The sequence below is a fragment of the Xenopus laevis genome, chromosome 2S (assembly GCF_017654675.1).
Source record: "Xenopus laevis strain J_2021 chromosome 2S, Xenopus_laevis_v10.1, whole genome shotgun sequence".
In the NCBI taxonomy this organism is placed as follows: Eukaryota; Metazoa; Chordata; class Amphibia; order Anura; family Pipidae; genus Xenopus; species Xenopus laevis.
The window spans coordinates 2,297,493-2,318,323 of NC_054374.1; the positions used below are offsets into that span (position 1 = coordinate 2,297,493).

The following is a 20,831-nucleotide window of genomic DNA, read 5'->3' on the forward strand; positions in this document are numbered from 1 at the left end:
TTTTGAATGGGGCTATTGACATTAAATTTACACCACATGTTGATAACAACCCAAGTATCGCAAACATAAAAAGAACTCAACACAAATAAGTCCACAAATTAATTTATGTGTAATAAAGTGGAATCACACAGGGAATAAGCACTGAACAAATGAAGGGAAGGAGGTTCAAAAAGGCTAAAAGAAACCAAGAAACCTGCTGAATTATTGTGCAAATTAATATCAGCTGTCCTAATTGATGGCCAATAAAAAGGTTTCTCATTACCAAGGTATCAAACAAGAAGCATCTCATGATGGGAAAAAGCAATGAGCTCTCTCAATCAAGACCTTCTTAACTTTATAAACTTTATTGTTGCAGAAATATATTTGCATAGAAAAATGTTTGTGCTCAATACCTCTTTTCCCCGCTGTATGTATATATATTTATATAGCACTGACATATTCCAAAGTGTTAGTAACATCTGGCCTGAATTTGATCCAGTGACTTGCAGGTTACTATGTAGATTGTTCTACTTATTTTTGATGTGAGCAGACAACTAAGGTCCTAGTTCACTATTGGTATACTGTTGTTTTCTGGTACTAAACGTTTCCTACCGGACCATCTTTAGTTCTGTTAGCAGCTCCTTCCTTGGAGTAAACATTTGGCTCCCTTGCTTGTTCCTGTGGGAGTCTGTGGATTCTCATTAGTTAAAACCTGGTAGCACTCAAATAGCTGAGGGCTAGGCCAACCTGGGGTTTGGGTTTGCCATACCTGATTTAAAGATATCATTCATCATTCAGAAAAAGCCTTGCTAGAATAGAGCTTACATTTTTAGGTACCTATCACATAAACAGGATCTCCATTTTTATTAAGAGACAGCTGGAAGAAACTAGATTACCCATGCAAGCGCGGGAAGAACATACCAACTCTTGGGAGATATTTGATCTGAATAGATCACATCTTAAAAAAAAAAGAAGAAAATAATAATAATGACAATAATAATATGCCTATTGAAAATGTTATGGACGCTTAAATCACACTGTATAGGTAAGACTTCAAATCTCTATTTTCTGTTTTTTTAATGGTTTTAGGCCCTTCAAGTATAATGAATTGAAGGACTACTTTCAATCCTGCTTCTCCCTCCTCCTTCAAGGATTATTGGGGGTAGGAGTTAACAAGAGATTTTCTCCTGATCCCAGATTAATAAAACTAGAAATTATGTTTCTCACATGTCACATGTATTATTTGTTTTAGTAGCAAAATTTCAAAGCATTTAGCGTAAAAATTTAACAATGGCAGTATATTCATGCAATGACCATTTGTCTATGGGTTTTATACTGATGTATTTATTTGTGCCTATAGATTATACACATAAAAAGGCCTATTTACTAACAAACACATTTCTATTTTTTCTCAAAATCTCAACAATTTCTATTTTTTCTGTATTTTTTACAACTCTAAAAATTTGAGATTTATTAAGTGCAATAGCCAAGAAAACCTCTAATACAAAACTGTGCCAAGTAAAAGCTGTTAAGGTCTCATTGAAGTCAATGGGAGCTGATCATGCTGTACTTTTTTTTAATCGATTCAGCATTTTGGAGGTTTTTGGATTTCATTTTGCTAAGAATTGTCTAAAAAATTAAAAGTGTTGAGGTTTTAGAGCTATTTGTATATTTTAGAGAATTGTTCAGCATTTATTCTGTTTGTACTCTTTACATTTGGATATTTTAATAATTTTTATGGAATAGAGTTTAACTGTAGTTTCAAAAACCCTCCAAAACCACTAAAATTTGACATTTAATAAATAGGCCTCAGAAGGTTTAACCCCACGTTTTAGCTAAAGCAAATGGGTACCCATGCTCTGTCTATTATGCTCCCTTACTTAAGGTTTTTTACAGATTAGAAATAGGATACTAGTACATTTTCTCATTTAGGTTGCACAGCAGAGCTTCAATAACTGTTGCTGAAGTCATTTGCAATCCAGATTTATGAGCAGTGGGCTGTATGTGCAGCTGCATGTATATATTTATTTTCCAGGGTTCAAATTTATCAAGCCTTCAGGCCACTATGTATCATTTCTTATGGAGCATTAAAGAAATAATCAATACTAAAATCAAGCAACAAAACCAGTCTTGTGCATAAAAATCCTTCAGCAGACGTTAATGGAAAAAAAATACCAGCAGCACAGCCCCCAAAGCCCACAGGACATATATCACAATACTGCTTCAAATCAGCACAAATTTAACAGACCTAGCTCTGATAGCTTTAAGATTGATAGTCTTACTGAAAGGAAAAAAAAGTGTAGACTTGGCAGTACCAGGTGGTGTTCTCAGCAACTGAGAGTTAAAGATAAATTGAAGGCATATGACTTAAGCTGTTGCGGTCCTACAGCCTAATTTATTACTGATGCAGTGGAACTAAGAGACAAATAAAAGGAATAGACAACGATCTGAGGGCAATGAGGTACTTGTACATTTTTAAGCTCACGCCAGAATAATAAAGTACCCAGAGTGCAATAACATAAAAAGGAAACAAACCCACAGTACATAAAATCCTAAGTCAATCTATTAAAAAAGTGGTGTTAGACAAAACCTTTAACACTGACAATGAATGTTAATACAATTGGGAATCATCTTCAGGCCTTCATTCATTACAGTTCAAACTATTACATTCCTCAAGAATCTAAGAATGAAAGTAATTGAAACCAAGTGATGGCCAATTACGCAATGAAAACTAGTCTTGTTTTTCCCAGTAATTTAATAAAAAAAAAAACTATGACAAAATGTTTGATATAATATATATACATCTGTGTTTAGAATAATAGCAGTGTGACACCACTAACCTGATCACTCACTGTTTTGGGTAGAAATTATATTTCTACATGGCAAGTAATTTACTAGCAGGTGTAGTAGAGTAATAGAAAACCAGCAGACCCAACAGTCATGACATGCTGCTAATTCTGTGTCATTGAGTCATTAATTGAGGCTTGTTCCAAATAATAGCAGTGTTCAAAATAATAATAGCCAGTCCAAATAACAGCTGTGTGGAGTTCAATTAGTGAGGTCATTCATTCTGTGAAAAAACAGGTGTCAATTAAGGCCCTTATTTAAAGAAGGATGGCAGCAAATGTTGTGCTGCTGGTTATTAGTGATGGGCCGAAAAATTTGCCGCAAATTCGCGCCTGGCGAATAAATTCGCCCATCACTACTGGTTATAGTCCATTTCTCTCTGTAAAATGCAATGATCAGCTCTAGAAAGATCTAAAGTTACCTGTGAGTATTTTTATTATTACTATTATTAGTAACATGTATTTATAGAGCACCAACATATTTCGCAGCACTGTAAAGTAAATGTGTTTATACAACTAAATCACATGAATTACATACATAGAACATATGGCGTAATAGAACCAATACCTGTACAAAAGGCGAGGAGAGCCCTGTGCAGAGAGTTGAGTTGTACTACTGTATGTGGTATTGCATTTAGTAGTTAAGCAGAGTGAGGGTAGGCTTCTCTACATTTCAAAAGATCTTTTGAAAGCAGAAAGGTTGGGAGAAAGTTGGACAGACCGTGGGAGAGTACTTTTACAAATAGAACATGCCCATGTGAAGCCAAGCTATTGGCAAGTAGTCCTCACAAAGTTCCATTGTTAAAAAAAAAAAAGACATGCTGAATAGGTTATAGTTTGGCCTAATAGAAATGGTACAACATTTTGTGAACTGATGAAAGCAAGATTGTTTTTTTTGGGTCTAGGGACCACAGACAGTTTGTCAGGTGACCCCCAAACACTGATTTCAAACCACAGTACACTGTGAAGACAATGAAGAATGGTGGCACAAACATTATGATATGGAGATGTTTCTCATACTATAGTGTTGGGCCTATTTATCACATACCAGGGATCATGGATCAGTTTCAATGAATCAGAGGTGATGTTGCCTTATGCTCAGGAGGAAATGTCCTTGAAATGGGTGTTTCAATAAGACAACAACCCAAACACAGTAAACAAGCAACTTTTTGGTTCCAGACCAACAAGATTGACCTTATGAAGTGGCCAGCCAAATTCCCGGGCCTTTATCCAATAGAAAATTTGTGGGATGACATTAAAAAAATGCTGTTTGTGAGGCAAAACCAAGAAATGCAGAAGAATTGTGGAATGTAACAGGAGCCAGAAGTAGGTGGACTCCATGTAACACAGATGTGCAGCAGTTCTCAGAAACACTCCTTATACAACTAAATATTAGTTCAGTCATTCAAAGGAAAGCAAAATCTTGAAACTTTTTTGAAAAATTTTCAGCTTATACAGTGAATATTTTTAAGTTTGTAAAGAAGAGTGCAGACACAACCTAATATTCCCTTTTTTCACTTTCTGTAAAGGAATTACACAAATTTAATACATTTTTCCTCATGTTTTGATTTGGAATGGAATATGAGTTTTATTCACTATTCACTTTTTTAAACACACTGCTATTATTCTGAACACAATTTTTGCCACAGTTCCGCAAAAATATTTGCCGGCAGCAAAACGCAGAAATTCACAGCAAATCCATGCCTGGTGAATTGATTCGTCCATTATTATTTATCAGAATTCCAATTTGTGTAGTTTGTGATTTTTAATAAATAAGTGCACATTTAAGTTTGGTGAAAAAACTTAAAAATGAAAAAAATTACATTCACACATTTGAATCTTAATAAATAGGCCTCTAAGGGGCGTGTCACGGGCTGCAAGGTGCGGACCTTTCTGGATGTCTACCATATACTGCATAGAGAAAGAGAGATACTGTATATATCTATCCTTATAAAAACTTTTCTCACTTAGGTCATCTGCAATGATTTGTATTTGTGTTACATCATTCACTGAAATGTATTAAAGTAAAAAGTTATTAAAGAAAGATTATACCCTCCCAAACAATGGAGGTCTCTATAAAAAGACATTGCATAAATCAACTCATATGTAAAACCCTGCTTCGTGCAAATAAACCATTTTCATAATAATATACTTTTTTTTAGTAGTATGGGCCACTTCCTCGGATCCTATGATTCACGGTGCACACAAACAACCTATATATGTTAGGTCACATGAGCCAATTAATAGACAGATTCGTGTCTTTTGCTCCCCCACTTCTTCCTGTTACAGTTAGAGCTGCAGTATTTCTGGTCAGGTGATCTCTTCCTGTTACAGTTAGAGCTGCAGTATTTCTGGTCAGGTGATCTCTTCCTGTTACAGTTAGAGCTGCAGTATTTCTGGTCAGTTGATCTCTTCTTGTTACAGTTAGAGCTGCAGTATTTCTGGTCAGGTGATATCTTCTTGTTACAGTTAGAGCTGCAGTATTTCTGGTCAGGTGATCTCTTCCTGTTACAGTTAAAGCTGCAGTATTTCTGGTCAGTTTATCTCTTCCTGTTACAGTTAGAGTTGCAGTATTTCTGGTCAGATGATCTCTTCCTGTTACAGTTAGAGCTGCAGTATTTCTGGTCAGGTGATCTCTTCCTGTTACAGTTAGAGCTGTAGTATTTCTGGTCAGGTGATCTCTTCCTGTTACAGTTAGAGCTGCAGTATTTCTGGTCAGGTGATCTCTTCTTGTTACAGTTAGAGCTGCATTATTTCTGGTCAGGTGATCTCTTCCTGTTACAGTTAGAGCTGCAGTATTTCTGGTCTGGTGATCTCTGAGACAACACACAGACCATCACTAAATCAGTGTTCAATGCAAGAGATGTAAAAGGGCAATACTTACTTAAATATATATTCCAGTTTGGTCAGATTCTTTAATATGCCACTCCATTTGATATAATCTGCTGCTTAAGTATTAAGATTTCCTTTAACTACCTACTTTAAATTCAAGGATATTAATAGTGACTTCAGAGTCTCTGGCTTGTTTATATGGCAGTAAAATTCCCCAGTGACTACTAGGGGCAGATTTATCAAAGGTCGAATTTGAAAACCTTCGAAATTCGAATTCAAAAAGACCAACCAAAATCAAATCAAACTTTTTTTGGCAGAATAGGTCCGTTTTTTTTTTTTTATCAAATAGGTCAGTTTTCGATCGAATTTGAATCATACGAACTAAAGTATTCGATTAGATTTGAAGTTTTTGCAAAAAAACCTTTGATTTTTCATAGTCCACCAATTGACTCCAAATAGGTTCTAGGAGACCCCCCATAGGCTAAAACAGAAATTTGGCAGGTTTTAGATGGCGAATGGTTGAAGTCGAATTTCTAAAGAGATAGTACATGATAAATTTAGAAATTTGATTCGAAATTTTATTTGAATCGAATTTGGACTATTCCCTAGTCGAAGTACACAAAAATTAGCTTGAAATTCGAATTTTTTTATTCGAACTTTCACTTCAATCTGCCCCCCAATGTCCTTATACTTTACAATATGAAGCACATTTACAATAACGTGTGCATTATTCCCTAAGCAACATTCCCTATTTGTGGTTTCTTACAATAGGGATGAAGAGGAAGTTTTTAAATATTCTTCACCTTTTCTTTACTGCTCTGTATATGTATATTGATATTTGTAAAGATTGTGTGCTGTGAACTTCTTCTATTGAATTCCAATTAATAACTCTACTGGCTTGGCTGATGAAAAGTACCTATCATTTAAGGGTGAGCCATGACCAGGTCCTTGGAGTCTGTTCTGAGTTTGGGATAGCCTGCGTTACAGATCAACTTTCACCCATTGATAAAAATCCCATAGAAATGAATGGAGAGTGGTGGAATTCACTCTAATGGACTGTGGTGATCTCTAACTTCACTCTTTGATAATTATAACCCCATCTGTGGGGTCAGAGGATCTGGATGCATTCAGGCTGGTTTTGAGTTGTGCCTGTGGCAGAGGTCAAGCTGAAGTAGGCCTCTGTAGATTAGTCTGGGAATCAGTATTTTTTAATAGTCTCTTATTTACTTCTTGCACAATAAATACACCTGGTGGATAGAACTAGCCCACAGTTTCATCAAAGTGATTGAAATGGAGTCTATAGCAGATGTATGCCCCTGTGTGCCTTATATGACATATGGGTGAATAGATTTTAAAAACATTCTTCACACGCAAGATTTTTAGTTGTAAAAAAGTAAAATTGCAATTTAAAACTAAAAAACCAAACAGCAATAAATAGGTCCCTTAGTGTTCAGCTGAATTTAGAGGATTTTAAGATCACAGTGGGAAAGATTTAGCAAAATGTGAGATTAGCGCTATCTACAGAAAAATTCATCCATTTTCTTTTCATCCCTAAAGGAATTTAAGAAGTGTATATCCAGTGGGTGAAAGGTGGAGGCTTATTTATTAGATGTCAGATTTTATTCAGTGTTTTTTGAAACCATTACTAAACTCACAAACCCTAAAACTATTAATGTTTATAAAATCTGATTATAAAAAGTATGAACAAAAAAAGCACTGTGTGATGCATTCAAAAATACGAATACCTCAGAAAAGTCTAAAAATTTGAGTTTTTAGGATAATTTCTAGCGAGAAAAAAATCCAAAAAAGACCTCAAATTCTGATTGGTTAAAAAATGGTCCAATTTGTTCAGCGCAGCTTCCATTGACTCTAGAGCACCTCAATAACTTTTGCTTGGCAAAGTTTTCCCTTAAGAGGTTTTTGTGGTTATAAATCTCAATTTTTAGCTATACCTACAGGAAAACCACAACTTTTTGCATGATTCATGGAAAAAAACAAATTCAATTGTTAGTAAATGGGGCCCATGGAAGCTTTTTCAGTAAAGGTCAGATTTTAAGTTTTTGAAACCACGACTAAACTCACAAACTCTAAAACCATGACTGTCATTTAATTCATTAAAAGTTGCACTTAAAAAATATGTCAATAAAAAAACAATCAAAAAAAAAAGTTTTTCGGACAATTTGTACCAAAACAAATCCAGAAAACCTATAAAATTCTGATTTAAAAATGGTCCAATAGGATCAGCACACCACCAATTGATTTATATACTATAGCACTTGACCACCTTACCAAAGTTTTGTATTAAAGGCTTTTCACTTAATAAATCTCAAATTTTTAGAGCTTTTTAGAAACATAGGAAAACCAGAAATGTTTTGATATTTGTGGAAAAAAACAAAATGTAAATGTTAGTAAATGAACCCCTTAAAGTTCTTCCAAGTGATTGATTACCTTCACTCTCACCCGAAAATTCATCTTGCTCAGTGCTCACTGGATGAGTTGCTACCATACTCACAGCTTGATAAATCTGCCACTAAGTGGGGGATGTACCATGGAGCATGCAAAAAGGTCTTTGTGCATAATGAAGTGAGCTACTCACTTTGGGAAGCCGACCTAGTAGACGGCAACAGGAGCCTTACTTTGCACTGGACAAACTTAGTAGCCTTCCTGCAGTTTTTGGCACAGCTTTCACAACCGTCATTTATACCTTAAGTCTATGATTTCTAGAAATGCATTACAAAACACTACTGCATTCATATCAATTTTTTTTTCATAATTATGTATGAAAGAAATTACATTTAACTGCATTAAATCAAGAATATGAAATTTAAAATAAAACAAAATTTTATAGCAAATATGTCTTGTACTGTGCTATAAAATGTATATAATACTGTATGTTATGAATATGATCAATACATCCCCATTATTATTAGTGGTGCTTGCGAAGCAAAGCATCACTACTGTTATCTTGCAAACTTATTTTTATTCTTCTTCCGTATGAAAGTTTGGCGCGTAACTAGTCCCGCACCGTTTGTCCTAGACCCATGAATGAGGTGTCAAATCGTGCGGCTTAATCGGGAATGGGGTGGTATGACTTTTCTAAGGGGTGGGTGGTTAATTGCCCCTTGAGGGGGCAATTAACCACCCCGAAAAGTCCCATAGATTAACATTGAGGCCAACTTTTGACGGATTCTAGCGCAGAGAGGGAATCTTGTAGAAACGTTAAATTTACCACATTTGAAGAGGTTTGCGACCTGTGTCAGATGATACCCCACACGAGGGTATAAGTTTTACCCCCGGGGCAGGAGAGGTCCCCAAATTTGCCCCATTGACTTATAATGGGGAATTTATCGAATAATTAGTTTGTCGCAGACCCATGAATGAGGTGTCAAACCGTTCAGCTTATTCGGGAATGGGGTGTTGTGACTTTTCTGTCCTATTTTGGGGACCCAAAAAAGTGAGCGGAGCCGCAAACAACCAATCAGATTTTCCCTATTGACTTCAATGAGAAAATGTAAACAGCTGTAATTCTCACAGTAATAAAGCCAGAGCTCCCAAACTTGGCACCGTGGGTCACTGGGTGACTGCAGCCAAAATTTACAAAAAGTGGGCGGAGTCTACAACAGCCAATCAAATTTCAGCCATTCAATTAAATAGGAAAATTTTAAACTGCTGCCGCTCTTAGACGGTTAATGGCAGCCTCCTCAAAGTTGGCACAGTTGGTCACTGGGGGACTGGGATTAAAATTAAGAAAAGTGGGTGGAGCCAAAACCAACCAATCAGATTTCTTTGATTCTTTGGTTTTAATGGGAAAAATTAAGAAGGCTGCCATTCTCTCAGTATTGATGTCAGGGACCTTGAATATCACAAATGTGGTCGCTGGGGGTTTCCACTTCAAGTTTAGAAAAAGTGGGCGGAGCCACCAACAACCAATCAAATTTCATTCATTGATTTTCAATAGAAAAAAATAGAAATGCTGCCATTTTTACACATTAAATGACAGCATTCCCAAACTTTGGTATGTTAGTCACTGAGTGACTGTGGTTCACAATTAGGAAAAAAGGGGCGGGGCAACAACAGCCAATCAGATTTGGGCCTGAGTTTTGCCACGGCAAGCACCACTCACATTTTCTTCAGGAAATGTACCTCTCTAGTTATCCATTATTAGTGACTTTCAAATGTTGCCACACTCGTATAAACCAGGTCACATTTAATTTGTTCTCCTGTCAGATTTGTAGACACAATGGGTTTTGTTCACGCTCCATCATTTTAAAACATCATAAACATGATATTAGTCATCTTGACCCCAGGTAAAAAGATAATAAAAGTGATATTACATTGACATATAGTGTAAAGATCAAGGATGAATTAATAATGAAAAATGTTTGCTTTTGTATTGTACGAGTTTCCTTCTCTAGACGTTTAAATGAAACAATGTGACCACTCTGTTCTATTGATATACATATCTTGTGCCATCCAGACAGATGAAAACTCACACAAAAAGAAGAATTCTAAACAAATCTCAGTGGAACATGTTGCATTTATATCCCTTTCTGAATGAAAACAATGCAGAGAAACCAGTGTAATCCTCTAGGGCCTTAAGAACAATGTAACAACCAGAGAAACTTTCACATGCATGAAATTATTCCTTGGGCTAAGAAAATGACTACTGCCTTCCACTTCCAAGACACAAACAGAGCACTCCCTGAAGACCGGACTCGAAATAAATAAATTATGATGGAAGAAGACTGATGGCAGTTGCATTTATGAAGCAGTAATGTTTTGGTATTTCTACTTGCATTTTCAGATCATTATTCTTTTAAAATTGTAACCTCAACTTTCACAAGCGGTTATTTACTGTCAAAAAAAAACCATCCAACCTGGATATGAGATGTTGTTATAATTAAACTATGTGATTGTATTGAATAAGTGTCAAGAATACAGATTTTTACTTCTGTCTCAATCCTCATCATATACATATAGATGATGCACAAAACTGCTGTATATACTGTAGATAGGCTTCCTGTTCTTAAAGGGATACTGTCATCGGAAAACATGTTTTTTTTTCAAAACACATCAGTTAATAGTGCTAATCCAGCAGGATTCTGCACTGAAATCCATTTCTCAAAAGAGCAAACGGATTTTTTTATATTCAATTTTGAAATCTGACATGGTTCTAGACATATTGTCAGTTTCCTAGCTGCCCCATGTCATGTGACTTGTGCCTGCACTTTAGGAGAGAAATGCTTTCTGGCAGGCTGCTGTTTTTCCTTCTCAATGTAACTGAATGTGTCTCAGTGAGACATGGGTTTTTACTATTGAGTGCTGTTCTTAGATCTACGAGGCAGTTGTTATCTTGTGTTAGGGAGCTGCTATCTGGTTACCTTCCCATTGTTCTTTTGTTTGGCTGCTGGGGGGGAGAAGGGAGGGGGTGATATCACTCCAACTTGCAGTACAGCAGTAAAGAGTGATTGAAGTTTATCAGAGCACAAGTCACATGACTGGGGGCAGCTGGGAAATTGACAATATGTCTAGGCCCATGTCAGATTTCAAAAGTGAATATAAAAAAATCTGTTTGCTCTTTTGAGAAATGGATTTCAGTGCAGAATTCTGCTGGAGCAGCACTATTAACTGATTCACTTTGAATTTTTTTTTTCCCATGACAGTATCCCTTTAAATGTAGTACTATTTCAAATGGGACAAGAGCCCCAAGTAGAATTGCTCGTTGTTTCAGTGCACCATGCAATAAACATCTATGTTCATCATGAGCCTAGTAAAGACATCCTACTTTTAAAAACACATTTTATATTTTATTTACAAGTATCTGCAGTTGTGTATTCAGGACCATATTTATATATAGGCCCCCGAGGACCTGTGCCTAGGGCGGCACGGTTTTAGGGGAGGCTCTTTGTTTTTGTTTTTCTTAAACCCTCCCCACCCTCCGACATGGATTTCCATAGAAACAACGCACAAATAAACCATTAACAACCATTTAAAAAATATGCATTTAATTTTTTAAACCATTTATTAAACATCCAGTACAGTTTATTAATTCTTATAATAACGACAGTCCCTTTCTAATTAAGGTTTTTAATTTAAAAAGTTGCAGAAATGAGCAAAAAGGCTTTATACGGGATGTACTGTGCTTTACAGAATATGAAAAAGATGTTAATAAAAAAAGACATAAACATCATTTAATTAAAGGTCAAAGATTTCAAAATGTTGTACTAATTTAAGCAATTTCCAGTACTAGCTTGGTTATATGTAATTCTCCTCATCATACGAGTTAGAAGGTAGATCATCATACAGTTTACACTTGACCAAACACCTTTACCAAATGAGGCACAGGTTTTCTGACTTAATCTGTAGTAACTTTTTCTACTTCCTCAGCCTTTATTCTTTTTTCTTTGTACGGTAGAATTTCTTTCAAAAAGATCTTCCTTTTGAACATCAGAATAGTGGCTATATAAAATATGTATAATGCTTCATGGAGAATTTATTATTGTACATTAGAATTCTGACCTTTTGCCTAGAATAAATGTCAGAAGGATCAGCATGAAATTTCCACTGTCTTATTATTTCCACCTGTTAACAGATGTGCACTACACAATTTATACAACACAGGGCCCTGATATTTTATTTTGCACTTAGGAAGAAAACGCTGCTGCAGCGCGACACTTCTGCTGTGATATTAGATTCATTAAACCTTCCTTATACCAAATATTTCAGCAATATTGTAGAATAACAGTCCTACAGCGCTCCATTTCACTCCGGATCAGAACATGGCAACATCTTGCACTGCCCACTGTGACAATCAAGGCCCAGAAATTTTTTAAACAAGGCGATTGTCTAGGTTTTCAGTGAATTTATAGAATATCAGTTAAACATAGAGGCTTTGATAAATTACTTTTTACTTTTGCTATTTTTCTATCCACTTTTATTCCGTGGTTTATTTTGCACTCAGATATATTCTCTATTTTGCTGCTTGTTCTATGAGTAACTAATATAGAATTCTCCTTAGATATTGCTAATGTTTATTTCGCATTGTGCCTAGCCGCCACAATCTAATTCTACCATTAGGAAGTCATTTGCTACATTTGTATTTAGCTTTGATCTTGGATTTAACATAAAAGCGTGCCCTTCTTGTAGCCTTTAATGATTTGAATGCCTCGTTATCTGTGTGAGTCCCAATAGATCACTATAACAAAAACAAAAAAGGTTTGTAGAAATATTCCTAAAGGTTATGTTCAAGGGATCTACAACATACTGGGGCTCATTTATAAACTTTTGCTCCGGGGAGATTGGTTCGCACAGTGAATATAATTTCTCTGCACATGGTTATATTTTTAAAGCTGGATAAGATTGTACAAACAGAATTGCCAATTTCTTTTTCACACTGTGAATGTCCATAAGAACTTTTATAAATGTGGCAAAAATTCACAAATTGTGAATATTTATGTGCAAACTCTGCATTTAAATTACGGCAGGAGAAAATATTTGCAAAACAGTTTTGCAAACTGCGAATTTAAAGGGATTCTGTGATGATTTTTATGATCTTGTTTTTATTTCTAAATGACACTGTTTACAAATAATTCACTGTACAATATAAAATGTCATTCCTGAAGCAGCAAGTGTATTTAGTTGTAATATTGGTGTGTAGGTGCATCTCAGGTCATTTTGCCTGGTCATGTGCTTTCAGAAAGAGCCAGCACTTTTGGATGGAACTGCTTTCTGGCAGGCTGTTGTTTCTCCTACTCAATGTAACTGAATGTTTCTCAGTGGGACCTGTATTTTACTATTGAGTGCTGTTCTTAGATCTACCAGGCAGCTGTTATCTTGTGTTAGGGAGCTGCTATCTGGTTACCTTCCCATTGTTCTGTTGTTAGGCTGCTGGGGGGAAAGGGTGGGGGTTATATGACTTCAACGTGCAGTATAGCAGTAAAGAGAGACTGGAGTTTATCAGAGGAAGAAGATTTTAAGAAAGCACCACCATCATTTTCTTGTTTCTTAAAAGCCTTTAAAGGAGAAGGAAAGTCTCTAAACAACATTCCCTAAAAATCTCAGCCTTAATATAGTCTCTAACATATTCCCCCAGCTCAATGTAATGTTGCTTAGTTTGACTTTGTAATGGCAAAGTCAGGTCCTGCTATTAGGTACCTGTTTCAATCCAGAGCTGCTTCCTTTCTCCTCCAACAGAGATTTCCCCGGGCAAACACATGCGCACCTCACTGCTGAGCTGCTGCCGTTTTTTTTTTTTTCTTCATTAGCATATTCAGCCTGTACGTGCTGAAAGTCTTGCCCTCGTTAGCCCCGCCCACTTAATCCCATTGTCCAATCGGAACTCTCCTCTGTTTTTTCAAGACAGTCCTGCACAGCCCCTCTCCCTAAAGCTGCAGTTTACAGTGTAGGAGACACGGGCGGAAGTGATGTCAGCAGCTTGAAAATGGCAACTGCAATCTATTTAAGAGAGGGCTTACTTTCAAGACAGCAAGCTGGATAAATAATGCTCATCCAGAAGAACTGCTATAGCTGTTTGGGAGGCAGAAGTATGGTAATTATATTAAAGGGATTTTCATGTAAATCCTTTCCTTCTCCTTTAATTGTGCATAGGGGCATCACAGCAACGTTTCAGGCCATGCAGCCTTTTATCAAATTTACTGACAAACAATAAAAACAGCTATTTCTAGTCTATAACACCATCTAATGGTAATTAATGTGTATAATTTTACAAAGTGTCTTTTACAATGTTGCAAACAGATTTTAAGGTCCAATGTGGCTCCACCCATAACGCAAACACGTCATCGATATACCGTATCCACTTTTTGCAGTGTATTTTAAATAATTCATGCACATCTACAAATTTTGTTTCATGAAAATGTTTGCATATGCAGGGGCCACATTGGACCCCATTGCCGTCCCACGTATTTGCATATAAAAATCTTCCTCAAACTGGAAATAGTTGTTGTGCAAGAGGAGTTCCAAACATTGAACCACAATTTTTTTCTGTGCCCCATCAAGACTCTCATCTTTTAGCAAATCCAGTGTGACAGCCTCCACACCCCATCATGTGGGATGGAGGTATAGAGGCTCTCTACATCCAGAGTTACCAACCATACATCCTGCATATCATTTAAGTAGTCTGACAATTTATTTAGAAAATCACTTGTATCTCTGATATATGATTGATGAGATTCTACATATGGTCTGACTATTTTATCGACAAAAATTGCAATCGGAGAGAGCACTGAGTCTATACCAGCAACAATAGGTCTACAAGGGGGACACTTAAGGTTCTTATGTATTTTAGGTAGTATGTAAAATACTGTTATAAGAGGATGTTGTTGCTGAAGAAAAAACGCCAATTTACCATCGATAATTTTCAATTGGATCCCTTCCTCAATTCAATTCGTTAATTTTCTTCTGTATCCCAACTAAAGGGTTTTTACTCAGTTTAAGGCATGTGGTGTTATCATTTAATTGGCGTTGTATTTCAGCATACAACATAATCCTCCCTATTCATTACGACCAGTGCTCCCCCTTTGTCAGCCAATAATTATTTCCGAATTGACCATTAGTTCCTATAGTGACTGGTACTCAGCTTTATTTAAAGTGGACCTGTCACCCAGACACAAAAATCTGTATAATAAAAGTCCTTTTCAAATTAAACATGAAATCCAATTTCTATTTTTTATTAAAGCATTCATAGCTGTTGTAAGCTCATTTAAAAATCTCAGCTGTCAAATATTTTCTGCCCGTGGCATAGAGGCGGGGCAGACAATTACTTTCACTTTCCATTCAGCACTTCCTACATGTCACTGCTCTCCCCATTCTGGTGCACAAACAAGATTCTGAGATGATACAAGACTTGTCTTAATAACAGTGTCCACAAAATTGCTGCTGCCTGCTTGCTATAATTTTGAAATACCAGACTTAATGAAACAAGATTCAAAAAATGTATATAGTGCAGTTAACTAATCTGATAAAATAGGATTTTGAATAATTTTTTGGGGTGACGGGTCCCCTTTAAATTGATAGGAAGCAAATGTATATCACCTCTGCGGTATTTATCCTCCAGCACCTTTACTTCTCTAGTCACATGTTTAATATAAGTCTCAATGAACACATTATCACATTTAGGCATGTTTTAAATCTAAGGAATCCCCGCAAAAGGTGTTATTAGGATAAATTGTTTCTCCACCCTCTTTTATGCCATTAAATTGAACCTTGAGCCTTAAAGGAGAAGGAAAGGCTAAAATTAAGTAAGCTTTATCAGAAAGGTCTATATAAATACACCAGTAAACCCTCAACGTAATGCTGCTCTGAGTCCTCTTTCAAAAGAAACACAGCATTTCTTTCCTTTTATTGTGTACTCATGGGCTTCTGTATCAGACTTCCTGTTTTCAGCTTAAACCTCCAGGGCTAGGGCTTGAGCATGCTCAGTTTGCTCCTCTCCCCCTCCCTCCTCACATCCCTGCTGTAATCTGAGCTCAGAGCTATAAGTGAGCAGGGAGAGACTCAGGCAGGAAGTGATGTCACACCAAGCTAATATGGCAGCTGCTATCCTAAACAAACAGAGACAGTGTCTAGAGCTGTTTACTCAGATATGGGAAAGCATTCTGCAGAATAAATATAGGGTTCTAGCTTGCACTATTGTGGCTAATCTGTTGGCAATAAACTGTCTTGGAGCTTGCCTTCTCCTTTAAAGTCCTCTATAATCTGAACAGTTCTAGATCCAATTTAAAAGTCAGCGTAATTAAACTTTGTGATCCACCTAAAAAAGAATCTTGCAAGTTGGAGGCTTCGGTGGAGATGCGTGGTCTATTTCGGAACCTACTGAACCCTAATTTGCATATGTAAATTAGCGGTGGGTAGGGAAATCACGTGACTTTTCATCACAAAAGATTTTTTTCCACTTTTTCCTTTCCTGCCCCCTAATTTGTATCTGCAAAATACAATCCAGATTCGGTATTCGGCCAAATCTTTCACCAAGGATTCAGGGATTTGCCTGAATCCCAAATAGTGGATTCGGTGCATCCCTACCACAAATACATTTGCATTATATTGCCCATAAAAGATTATTTTTGCAAAGGTTTTTTTTATGCGCATGTTGCAAATATCAGGCGATAATGTCACAAGTAATCTCATCTTTCTTGGGGGCGTGGCTGGGGGCATGACTACAATGCGCAAGTATTGTGGGAGTAAAACAGCTGTCAGCATCCAAAGCCGCACATTAATTCCACTTTAAAACTCTGCATTAATAAAAGAGCCCCACTATGTATGATCAGGAGCAGTAACCCATAGCAACCAAACAGCAGGTAACGTTCTTTAAAAGAATACATCTTATTGGTTGTTGTGGGTTACTGCGCCTGGGCCAACTTACTGCATTTTATTACCTATGGGGGATAAAGTGCAAATGTTTGTCATATTTTGGTTATATCGTATCTGTGAGGCACATTCGATTAATATGTTAGTAAAATGAATGTACATGAAGATTTTCATTTTATGTTTCTGAACCTCTAAGGTTTTTATGATTGAGGAAGAATATGCTCATCTGGAGCAGAAAAGGAGGAGGGCCATGAAACATGCCTCAGATAACTAGTGACATGTCAAAAAGCTCCTACTGATTCGTTTTTCATGTGTTCATATGAATGCCTAGCCTGTAGGGCTTCCAGAATGAAGAAAGTGGATTGATTTCAGAAGTGACATCTGAAGGTAGAAGAGAAGATTCTTCCAGCAGTATAAATCGGACCCTACAGGCAATCACTCAAGAGCTTGTCTCCAGAGGACATAGATGATCACATGTTTGATGGTTGAGTTGTACAATGTGACATTAGTCTTTTTATTCATATTTACCTGCAAAAAATTGTGTTTCATTGTTTTACAGAATAAGACATTTTTCAGAACAAAAAGTTTTCTGGCTGTTTCTTTCTATCTACTTTTTATTGATTCTCCTCTGATCTTAAATGAAGTCAGCGCTACTTAAATCAGTTAAAGAAAACTAAAGGCAATCTACATTGCTTTCATACATATAGATGTAAAGTTTCCTGAATGATGCAGAACAAAAGATTTATAGAAGTGTCTGAAGACTTGCAGAAATCAAGTATCTCAGCAGTTTTCTTTTGCCAAGGTCAATACTTCTGTAGAGTTCAAACAAAGTCTTTGTTAGATAAAAAACAGCTTTTTTTAAAAAAAAAATAATTTCATCCATCTTTTGACTTTCTTAAATATGTTACTAGAGGGTTATTTACTAAACTCTGAATGCAAAAAATGTGTGATTTTTTTTTTAATAAGATCTGACTTTTAAAAAAAATCATGAATTTTTCGGAATTTATTAAACCCTCAAGGATGGAAAAGTCCAAATCTGAAAATCAGGCATCTCAGACCTGTCAAGGTCTCCAGTTTGCAATATCGGTAATCTGTTTGCTAGGGTCCAAATTACCCTGGCAAATTACCCTTTAAATTGTGTAATGAAAATACATGACTAATTATGGGCCATTTCCATTTTACTTGAAGGAATAAATACTTCTAGTTATTCAAGTCTAGCCCTGATCTTTTATACAAAAGTCAGCATGCTTAAACAATACTCAATTTTCATCTTAAAGGGAATGGAAAGTGGAATGGGACTTACACAGACATGGTTCTCACCAATGCTTTAGTATTTCATGTAGAAAACTTTCAAATTCACATATTGGTAATATATTGGTAATACATTGCACAAGGTTTTACTTTACAGGTATAGGATCCATTATACGGAAACCCGTTGTCCAGAAATATCTGAATAGCGGAAAGGTGGTCTCCCAAAGACTCCATTATAAACAAATAATTAAAATTTTTAAAAATGATTTCCTTTTTCCTTGTTGTAATGAACCCAAACTTTGTACTTGATCCCAACTATGATATAATTAATTCTTAGAGGATGCAAAACAGTCCTATCCTATCCAAGATCCCTTATCCAGAAAGCCCCAGGTCCTGAGCATTGTGGATAATAGATTCCATACCTATATAATGATTTAGTTAATTTGTTTTGCTGTATGAATATTTGTAGCTTATTTCCACTACTTTGTCTAGCTCTTGTATATAGTTACACAGAGAACATTCTGACACATACAGACCTTATGAAATGTGATTGCAGTGGCAAAAAAAAAAAACAACAAATATGTTATAACATCAGAAAAATTATATTTCTTCCTCCGATTGCATCTGACAAGTTCAAGCATAAACAAAAATAATTTAGATTTATCACATTTGCATTAGTTATACAAAACCAAAATAACATAAACCATTTGCTTTTCGCTTCTGGATAGTGATGGGCCAATTTCTCCCATTTCGCCGAAAAATCTGCGTATTTCAGCGAAATTCACAAAACAGCAAACAATTTGAGAAAAATTAGTGAAACTTAATAATTGATCAATTTTGCTGCCGGCATTAAAGTCAATGGGCGTCCAAATAGTGTTGGGGTGCAGCAATTTTGATGGGAGAGACTTTTTGGACGCGCAGGCAAAAACTTTTTTCCACAGGAGTTTCGTGAATTTATTTGCTGGCGGCAAAATGTTGAAAATCACCCCAAATTCAAGCCAGCCAATTTTATTCGCCCATCGCTACTTCTGGACAAATGATTTGCTTCTGTATATTTGTGGGTTTTTTTAAGGAAGCGGTAAGCATTATTTTGTTCCAAACTGACCCTCCGGTCTTTTTCGCTGGGCTTGAAGCCGAGGTCTGTTATCCCCAGGGCCATATGTTTTTGCTAATTAGATCTCCAGTCTGCAGCTTTCAAATGAATTGGAAATTCAAACACCAAATTGGAGATTTATCATAACATTATATTAACAAGCTGTCGTGCAGCTGAAAGTATTTCCACCTGAATAACGATCATCGTGTTGAATTCATTTTACTCGATTAAACCTTATGGAACAATGTCTTTGCATAAAAGAAATGTTCCTATTTAATTCACTATGTTACAGTGCACTAAACAAAGTATTTCATGTCAGTGGTGAAATATTTAACCCTAACACACTGTATAATTAACTGATTCAATTGCATTAAATTAAAATTAGGAATCCACTATTTTGGGATTGGTCAGAATTCCGAATCATTTGTGAAAGATTCAGGTGAATACCAAACCCAATCAGAACCTAATTTGCATATGCAAAGTTGCGCTCAGGGAGGTGAACGGTAGCGAAGTTGCGATAGTGATGCCTAATTTACATACTGCGCCAAGTTAAAGTTGAATGGACGTATATGTAGCAGCAAATAGATTACACTACACAAGCTTCATAAGATAAAATGGAGTTGATATTTTGCCCTATACATGTGCCCACTGTATAGTTTAGGTGCCATGTTTTAGGAAATGTAGGGGGGAAGGAGGGTGGCCCCAAAAAAATTACGATATTTTTCAGCCTATCACCTTAAAAAAAGGAAAAGACGCCAGTGTTTTTTGGGACTTTTTTTGAAGCAATCCCTATCTACTCTATTGCACTTCCCATGGTCTGAGGTGGCGAAGGCAAGTCTGGCGCAAGAGGTAACGTTCAGTAAAATGCGCAAATTAGTGAATTAGCGTAGTTACATCGTCCGTTCACCATAGAGCAACTTCGCCTGCCGTAAGGGTGTGAAGTAGCGCTAGAGTAGGTCCACTTCACTAGCGAATTAACGCCAGCGCCCGTTAGTAAATCAGAGAAGTTACTAAATTTGTGCTAGCGTTAGGCACTGCACGCTTTAGTGAATTTGCCCCTTGGATCCATCCGAAACTGAATCTTGCTGAAAAAGGCAGAATCCTTGCCGAATCCTAAAATAAATCCTGAATTTGGTGCATCCCTATAAATTATACACTAAATAAAAAAAATATTTTCAGTGCTTGAACAATGCGGTTGAAAACCAATTTGGAACCCCAAAGACAATAAGATTAACAAATATTATCACCAATATTACCATTGCCTACTATAATTACTCCAAAGTCTTATTCTTTACATTGAGTATAGAATATCTGTCAATATTGAGAGGGATCTTCACCTGCCACTTTGGGCAACTTATAGGGGCAGATTTACTAAGTGAATTTGTGAAGAAAAAAGCTTTGAATTTCGAAGTTTTTTGGATACTTCAACCATCGAATAGGCTACTACGACTTTGACTTCGACTTTGATTCAAAGTAAAAATACTTCGATTTTTCGACCATTCGATAAT

At 36.3% G+C, this 20,831-nt stretch overlaps 1 protein-coding gene across 1 annotated transcript in view; it reads right to left on the reverse strand.

Annotated features, from left to right (window-relative positions):
- The window catches only part of LOC108708844 (pseudouridine-5'-phosphatase-like), an 81,198-nt gene extending 73,035 nt beyond the window's left edge, over positions 1 to 8,163 (reverse strand). The window contains exon 1 of the mRNA XM_018248509.2: positions 8,106 to 8,163. Coding sequence (XP_018103998.1) covers positions 8,106 to 8,163 — 58 coding nt within the window. The remainder of the gene's footprint in view (positions 1 to 8,105) is intronic.
- Positions 8,164 to 20,831: the final 12,668 nt, after the last annotated feature.